The 9,500-nt window shown below is 33.2% G+C and overlaps 1 protein-coding gene across 1 annotated transcript in view; it reads left to right on the top strand.

The window, feature by feature from the left end:
* LOC103593949 (probable ubiquitin carboxyl-terminal hydrolase FAF-X) overlaps positions 1-9,500 on the top strand; it is a gene marked incomplete at its 5' end in the record, with an annotated part of 125,525 nt that overhangs the window by 918 nt on the left and 115,107 nt on the right. Inside the window, 3 exon segments of the mRNA XM_008577090.1 lie at positions 1,030-1,109; positions 3,574-3,686; positions 5,699-5,917. Coding sequence (XP_008575312.1) covers positions 1,030-1,109; positions 3,574-3,686; positions 5,699-5,917 — 412 coding nt within the window.

Genomic DNA, 9,500 nt, shown 5'->3' on the forward strand with positions numbered 1-9,500 from the left:
TAAACTTCATGCCAAAGTTCTAGAGGACTTTTCTCAGTTGTGGAATATCCATTTTTTATAGTAGAGATATTATTCAAAAGTGTCTATTGTTGCTATTTCTATGTTGTCTGGTGGTGGTTGATTTTTATTAAAGTATATTTTTGGTAAGGACTAGAAGACTGAGTTATATTGTTAGTAAGTCCTTAGTGGCAGGGAAATGAAAAAGAAGTTTTTTGTATAAACAAAGGCAACAAAAGGGGTAGTATGAATTGATGTCTTACAGTTTACTTGTAATGATTCATTTTTTAATCAGAATTAGCAGTATTTTAAGAACTTTGCTATCTCTTAGTATAGATAAAGGATGGAGGAAGAAAGTTCTTTCTGGGTAATAATGAGAGTAGTTCATAGATGGCTGAGCTTTTTGTAAAATTAGGGAAAGTACCAACTGGGTCAGGTAGCCTTTGCGTCATTTTTTAATATATGAGTATATGATGGTATAGAGGCTTTCCTGAATCGTTTTTTGATATAGGAATATACTTATTATGGCAGTAGGCTTTGAGTCCTGTGGCTGACATAATCTTGAGGAAAAGTCAATAATGTCTTGCTGAGGTGAATTGAAGGAGAATTCAGGCATTTTTCTCTTCAGTTCTTTTGTCTGTAAGGAAGATTAAAACAGAAAGTTTGTCACATTTTTTTCTTACTAATTATCTGAACCTCAAAAGAACACTTTCGTACTAGCAATAGGTGTACATTTAATTGATAATTGAATATTTTAGTTTTGGTATTCTGTAAAAGCTATTAGGTGAATTCTCTGCCATTACTGTATCCCCTTAGACAGTGCCTTAAAAAATTCTGTATGTAGATACAAGAGATGTCTCTTAATTCCACAAAGCAAATAATTTCCAACCTTTTATTTTAATATTTATGGTGAATATAATATTGTCAGGTTTTTTTCACTTTTCCATAGTGAAAGTAGTTACAGTAAGTAACTTATACTGTTTCATAAGTTCTCAACCAATAAAGCATCTTTTTATTTTATAATAATCTTAGGCCTCAATGGGTTGTTCCTGTTTTGCCAAAGGAGGAATTAGAAGTGCTTTTAGAAGCTGCTATTGGTCTTAGTAAAAAAGGTGAGTTTAGATGTTATGTTTTCCATAATGCTTGCTACTATATATGCTTAAACATTTTTTTGAAGGTTTGCTTTCTCCGTTATAAAGTTATTTATTTCTAGTTTACAATATTATGTATATATACATACACAAAGGGATTCAGATATATAAATATATATTTTGAAGTGTTTAGATATACTTTTAAATTTTATGCAGAATATATATTTATATTCATATTTTTATGGGGATTTATTGTTTCATCATATTTTTAATGGGGTTATTCAAAAGTTAGAAAATGTTTTTCAGAGTATAATACATTTATGAAGTCTATTATGTGAAGGAATGTGCATTAAAACATTTTACAATTTAAAAGTGCCCCTATTCAGCACTTTTAAATTGTAAAATGTTTTAATGCACATTCCTTCACATATGTATATTTAGTGACTATTTTGCTCTTAAGCCATTTGTAAGTGAGAAATATATTAATTTTCAAATAATTTCAGCAAAAATTATTTGGACTTGTCATTTGACAGACATGCTGAAGTGCTAGTGAATTAGAGGACTTGTGCCCCATCTATGTTTTGTTTTGTTTTTAATGAAAATTGCTAGTTCATTAATATTGCATGTGTATATTTAATAAACTGTCTAACTTGCATGTTTGGCTGCTTCTTAACACAGAGAAAAAGGTTTTTATGTTGGAATGGATCACTTTTTGGTGACTTTGTTTTAATATTAGGTGCAATATGATTATTTTAGCAAATGAACAATTTTTGTATTCTTCATTTTTTTAAAGCCTTGAAAGCTAAAAGAAAGGGCAATTACATTTTATTTTCTGTGTCATTCAGCAAAGAAGTGTGGTCATCACATGTCTTTTAAGCATCATTAAACACATTTTTAATGTTTTGGGTATGTAGTAAAGTCAAGTCTGTGTGTTGCTAAGTCTGATTCTGTGGCATGGGTAATAGTTTCATTTAACCAACAATAATTACCCTAAAGGCATTTTATGTTTTATAATCAGTGTTACAAAAATAATCTGGTGACCTATGAAAAGATTTTACCACATTGGAAATGTTTCTCACTACTAAAATTTGTTTTGCNAGCATGGCTCAGCCCACATCTGGACACCTCAGAATTGGAGAAGTTGTTGGTGTTATTCTCATCCTGGGGTCAAAAGCCTGAGCTAGGGGTGCCATTTATGTAAATCTTGGAACCCAAAGGCTGAAGAGTCTTGAGTTCTGATTCCACATACAAGAGTGAAGAATGTTTTCTAGCTCCAGTGGAAATAGAGCAAGTGATTCTCCATTTCCTCCATTTTTTTTTTTTTTTTTCTCTCCAGGCCTCTTCTTATTTGGATGGTGCCCTCCTATACTGAGAGCAGATCTTTAACATTCCATCCACTCAAACTTACATGCTAATCTCTTCTGGAAACACCCTCATAGACACACCCCAAAATAATGCTTTAGCAGATTTCTATGTATTCCTTAATCTAGTCAAGGTGACACCTAAAACTAACTATCACAGCTTTCTTCACTATTTTTTATTCATTTTTCTTTTTGATCCTCAACTCAATAATTTCAAATGACCTGTCTTCATGTTCACTGATTCTTTCTTCTGCTTGATTGAGTCAGCTACTTAAGTTTTCTATTGGATTTTTCAGTTCAGACATTGTATTCTTCAGCTCCAGAGTTTCTTCTTGATCCTTTTTATTGGTTTCTATCTCTCTGTTGAATATTTAACCAACAATAATTACCCTAAAGGCATTTTATGTTTTATAATCAGTGTTACAAAAATAATCTAGTGACCTATGAAAAGATTTTACCACATTGGAAATGTTTCTCACTACTAAAATTTGTTTTGCTAACTTGTGCATTTATTCATTAATTCTGCAAATATAAAGACTTCTGTAGTAGGCATGTGATAGGTCTTAACAGTGCCAAATGAACAAAATCTGTGATATTTTTTTTAATAGCAATTCTGTTCAGTAGGTGTATGAGGGTACTTCAAAAAGTTCATAGAAAAATTTGTATTATCTTTTAAATCTATTTTTCCACAAACTTTCTGAAGTGTACCCTTGTACATATCATTTTCAAGGGCTTCCTCCTTTATTTTTTCTGGCATCATGGTTACAGTGAGGCCAAATTTAAGTTTTTAAAGGAAATTCCTGGGGTTTAAATGATGTACCAATATGTTTATAATCAAAATAAAAATATACTTATTGTGCAAATTTAGTGCTTTTTGAGTTTCATTTAAAAGTTACAAGTTTTCTTTTTGAGTGGAGGCACATGACTCCTTTTCCTGAATCCCACGGTTTTCTACCTTTTTAATCTTTTATAAGGCGGCGTCTCATTTGAAAAGCTAAAATAGGATTTGTGAATTGGAAACCATAACAAGTTCTAATAGTTTATGTTTAATCATGTAATCGGTCAGAGAAATGTTTTCTTTACATTAGGTTAATTTTAATTTTTTTTTTTTTGCATTCTCGCAGGGCTTGATGTTAAAAGTGAAGCGTGTCAACGTTTTTTTCAAGATGGGCTTACAATATCTTTCACTAAAATCCTCATGGATGAGACAATGAGTGGATGGAATTTTGAGATTCATGTGAGTCTTGTATTTGATTTGGGGGACTCACATTTACATGGTGATTCCTGTGGGTTTGTCTTTGGAAAATAATACTATGACTAATACATCAAGTCTGCTGAGACATATATACACACGTGTATATTATAAATACATGTGTGTGTGTGTGTGTGTGTGTGTGTATAAATTGAAGATTGAAGATAGCACAGTCTTTTAGAATGAGCTTGAGATTTTGAGTTACAAAACTTGTTGTAACATCACCTGGATTTTAAGTGCCTTTTAACCTTGTGCGTGATACCATCAAGGATGATAGCAAGGCTGATAGCATTGAGTCTAAGAGTCACCACTATTTTGTACCATTTGAAAAGAAAAATACCTGAGACAGGGAGTATAATACCAGACTCTCAATGTAGCAGCACACCAAAGGGTGTAATTTTAGTGCCAATGTATGATAAAGAATGTTACCATGTGAAAGTGTCAAGCAAGGAAACAAGTTTTAACCTTGGCATTTGCTAGAGAAGATATTCTCTTAGTAGATTTTGACCACAAACTAGTATTCATACCAATTTGTGATATGAATTTGAACTACAGTTTTGATACTCAAAATATCAAAGAATTTAAAGTGTTATCAGATTGGTAATGTCTTCAAGTGACTGTCAAAAGGAAACAGATATTTTCTTACTTTTTAATTTCAAGATGGGCTTACAATATCTTTCACTAAAATCCTCATGGATGAGACAATGAGTGGATGGAATTTTGAGATTCATGTGAGTCTTGTATTTGATTTGGGGGACTCACATTTACATGGTGATTCCTGTGGGTTTGTCTTTGGAAAATAATACTATGACTAATACATCAAGTCTGCTGAGACATATATACACACGTGTATATTATAAATACATGTGTGTGTGTGTGTGTGTGTGTATAAATTGAAGATTGAAGATAGCACAGTCTTTTAGAATGAGCTTGAGATTTTGAGTTACAAAACTTGTTGTAACATCACCTGGATTTTAAGTGCCTTTTAACCTTGTGCTTGATACCATCAAGGATGATAGCAAGGCTGATAGCATTGAGTCTAAGAGTCACCACTATTTTGTACCATTTGAAAAGAAAAATACCTGAGACAGGGAGTATAATACCAGACTCTCAATGTAGCAGCACACCAAAGGGTGTAATTTTAGTGCCAATGTATGATAAAGAATGTTACCATGTGAAAGTGTCAAGCAAGGAAACAAGTTTTAACCTTGGCATTTGCTAGAGAAGATATTCTCTTAGTAGATTTTGACCACAAACTAGTATTCATACCAATTTGTGATATGAATTTGAACTACAGTTTTGATACTCAAAATATCAAAGAATTTAAAGTGTTATCAGATTGGTAATGTCTTCAAGTGACTGTCAAAAGGAAACAGATATTTTCTTACTTTTTAATACCTTCAGTCTAGGACAGAAGTAATGCAAAGTACCATAGATTCTGATACTTTTATATTCCTGAGATTTTTGAAAAGTGAAAAAATACCCCTTTTTAAAAAATAACTGAATTACTCCAAGTAATTAAAAACTGTAATTACTCCAAGTCATTATTCATAACATGTAATTAGTAAGTCCACCGTTTTGTGGACTTCAGCCATTAAACATAACATGGGTATTTTCCACAAATGTTCATGGCATACAAATGCTAACAGCTTCTGAATTGGCATGTAAGTTTTTAGGTGTAGAAATAGAATTTATGAATGCTAATTTTCATGTACCTTGTGGACATAAAGCAGAAATAGACAACCTGTAGTGCCTACTTCATTTGTAATCCTCCAGTAGCTTTTGAAATTAGGTATAAAGTTATGAAATAATAAACACTAATTTCTTTTTATGATTATATCAGTTTGATCACAGTACTACTGAAATTATGCTGAGTTTAGATGACCAACACAGAAAAATGAAGAGAGATGATTTTAAACAAGAATAGAATGTTTCTGTTTGAAATGCAGTGTTTTTTCATTACAAACCATGTCCTTCCTTTCCTCCCCTTTTCATAGAGATGTATCATTAACAATACTCATCGCCTAGTGGAGCTTTGTGTGGCCAAATTGTCTCAAGACTGGTTTCCACTCCTAGAACTTCTTGCCATGGCCTTTAATCCTCATTGCAAATTCCATATCTTCAATGGCACACGTCCATGTGAATCAGTTTCCACAAGTGTTCAGTTGCCTGAAGATGAACTATTTGCTTGTTCTTCAGATCCTCAATCACCAAAAGTGTGTTGGTTTGTTATTTTAAAAATTAAATAGTAAAAAATTTTTTGTATGCAGACTCTTGGTCTGTGAACCATCCCTTAACATAAATATCAGTCAATACATAACCTTGTTTTATGTGGTTTTGTATTTTAAGACGTTATTTAATATGTATTGTTGATTCATTAACATTGAACTCATGGTCAATAGAACTATAATTCATGCCTGAACAAAGCTGATAATGTGTTGCTCAGTTGATAAATACACTTTCTCTAATCTAACACCGTATTTCCCTATGAACAGTCATTCAGTATTTGCTAATACATTGTTCTCAGTGTGTTTAGAGCATATAACTACTACAGATAACAAACATTGATGGTACTTTGCACTGTGTGTGTATATTTTTCAAATTGCAGAAAACTAATTTATTTATAAACCATGTAAACTCAGAGAGGTTACTAATTTGTTTTTGTGACATACCATCCAAAATTTCTTACAATGCACTTAATTCCTTAGGAGAGAATCTTACTGTTGATCAGCATCCATGTCTTGGGTCATATAAATAATCTTTCATTTTATCCTTTTCAAAGGGAAGATAGTCTTGTTTTATACTAGCCAAAATTTTAACTTATTTCAAGGAAACAGTATGCAAATTATATATACTAGCCAAAAGGTATACAGTAGCCAAAATTACCATTTATTTCAAGAGTAGAAGAAAACAGGAACTAATTATACATCAAAAGAGATAAGATAGGGCCGGCCCGGTGGCGCACTGGATAAGTGCGCCGCTTGGGAAGCGTGGCGGCGCTCCCGCCCGAGGGTTCAGATCCCACATGCAGACCGGTTCCCGCTCGCTGGCTGAGCGAGGCGCGGGAGCAGCACTGAGGGTTGCGATCCCGTTGCCGGTCCCCGGTCCGGTACGGGGGCAACACTGAGGGTTGCGATCCGTTGCCGGACACGGAAAAAGACAAAAGACAAAAAAAAAAAAAAAAGAAACTATAAAGAATAAGGCATGATGAAAACCAGAACCCTCCGAAATGAAAAACTGTTGGAAACAGACCTCACTTGGTGAGTTTAACAGCAGATGGGAGAAAATTAGTAAATTCTAAAATGGAGCTGCAGAAATTACCCAGAATGCAGAAAAGTGACAAATGGATAGATTCAAGAAAACAAAAAGTCTTAATATTCCTAAAGTCATTAAAGAAATTATATCAGTAGTTTAAAATTTTTTTAACAGACCAGGATGTGGAAAAGATTCCCAGTTTTGTATAGGTTCACTTTAATGTCTCAGTGGCTTTAATGTCACTTTTGTGGCTTTTTAATGTCTCAAAGTCAATTTGACTATATTAGTAATAATAATTATTATTATATATCTATTTTGGCAGCTGGCCAGTATGAGAATCTGAACGCTTGACCTTGATGTTACAACACGATGCTCTAGCCAACTGAGTTAACAAGCCAGCCCTAATTTTAATTAATATTTATTTTTACTTAAAATGTTGAATCTATATTTTCTTCATATATCCAATGTAAATTAGTATTTAAACATAAGAAAAGAGTTAACAGCAATAGAAACAAAGCAGAACACACTTTGCTCATATGCACATGCAAACACACACACACACATACTCTCTCTCTCTCTCTCTCTCTCTCTCTCTCTCTCCAGAAAAGAAGACAAAATGATACAGAATCCTCTTAAAGTAATATGGAATTTCTGTGAATATAAGTAATTTACTTTTTTCTTTCCAATTTGGATGTCTCTCATTTCTTCTCCTTGTATAATTTTCATTGAGAGGACTTCCAGCATTATATGGAAGAGAAGTGATGAAAGCAGGCATGCTTGCTTGTTCCTCCTCTTAGAGAAAAAGATGTCAGTCTTTCGCTGTTCAATGTGATGTTATCTGTGGGCTTTTTTATAGATGATATTTATTATGTTGTAGTTTCTTTCTATTCCTTGTTTGCTGAGTGGTTTTCTTTTTTTTAATCAGTGGGGTTGAATTTTGTCAAATGATTTTTCTTTTTTTTGTCCTTTTTGTCTTTTTTCGTGACCGGCAACGGATCGTAACCCTCAGTGTTGCGCCCGCACCTCGCTCAGCCAGTGAGCCGCCGGTCTGTATGTGGGATCCGAACCCTCGGCAGGAGCGCTGCTGCGCTCCCAAGCGGCGCACTGTAGCAGTGCGCCACCGGGCCGGCCCTTGTCAAATGATTTTTCTACATCAGTGGAAATGGTGTGGTTTTTTTCTTCATTCTGTTGATGGGGTGTATCACACTGATTGGTATTTGTATGTTGAAGTATTTTTACATTCCAGGAAAAAAAACCTCACTTGGTCACATGTATGATCCTTTCAGTATACTTTGAATTTTGTTTCTTGTATACTGCTGAGAATATTGCATCAGTATTCATAATTGGAATTAAGTCATAGTTTTCTTGTAGTGTCTTTATCTGGCTTTGTTATCAGCTTAACACTGGCCTTATAGAATGAGTTTGGGAATATTTACTTCTCTTCAGTTTTTTTGAAGAGTACATTATGAGTAGGATTGGTGTTAATTCTTTAAATGTTTGGTACAATTTTGTAGTGAGCCATCTGGTCCTGGGCTTTACTTTGCTGATAGGTTTTTGATTATTGATTAGGTCTCCTTGCTAGTTACAGGCCTATTCAGATTTCCTATTTCTTCGTGACTCAGTCTTGGTGTAGTCTGTGTTTCTAAAATTTGTCCTTTCATTTAGTTTATTCAGTTGGTTGAGATACAGTGGTTCACAATGTATTCCCTAATAATTTTTTTAAATTGTCAAACATATAGTAAAGCACTTTTTATTTCTGGTTTACTTGAGTTTCCTCTCTTTTTCTTAGTCAGTCTAGCTAAACATTTGGCAGTTTGCTTATTATTTCACAAACCAAATTTTGGTTTCATTGGTTTTTCTCTATTATCCTATTCTTTATTTTGTTTATTTCTGTGCTTAATTGTGTTCTTCTGCTAGCTTTGGGTTTAGTTATTTCATATCTAGTTCCTAAAGAGTAAAGTTAGGTTGTTTATTTGAGATCTTTTTTGAAAAAAATAGAAGTGTTTATAACTATATATTTTCCTCTTGTCACTACATTTGCTGCATTCCATAAATTTGAGTATATTCTGTTTTTATTTTATATTCTAATCTAATTTAATTCTGAAATATTCTGATTTTCATGTCATTTTTTCTTCAGTTCATGCATTGTTCAAGATACGTTGTTTAATTTCTACTTATCTGTGGATTTTTTAGTTTACTTTCTGCTCTTCCTTGATTTCTGATTTTATTCTATTGTGAGCTGAAAAGATACTTTCTATGATTATACTGTCTTAAATTTGTTAAGAATCGTTTTATGGTATAATATATCCTGATGAATGTTTTATGTGCACTTGAAAAGAATGTATATTCTGCTACTGTTCGGTAGAGGATTTTATAGGTCTGGGTGTTCTGTAGCGATGTTCAAGACCTCTTTTTTCCTTATTGATCTTCTGTCTGGTTGTTCTACCCGTTATTGAAAGTAGGGTAGAAGTCTTTGACTAGCATTGCAGACTGTTTCTGCCTTCAATTTGTCAGTGTTTAGTAGCTCTGAAATTTGGTATCTGT

This window comes from Galeopterus variegatus, unplaced genomic scaffold (assembly GCF_000696425.1).
Source record: "Galeopterus variegatus unplaced genomic scaffold, G_variegatus-3.0.2 Scaffold1448, whole genome shotgun sequence".
NCBI classification, from domain to species: domain Eukaryota; kingdom Metazoa; phylum Chordata; class Mammalia; order Dermoptera; family Cynocephalidae; genus Galeopterus; species Galeopterus variegatus.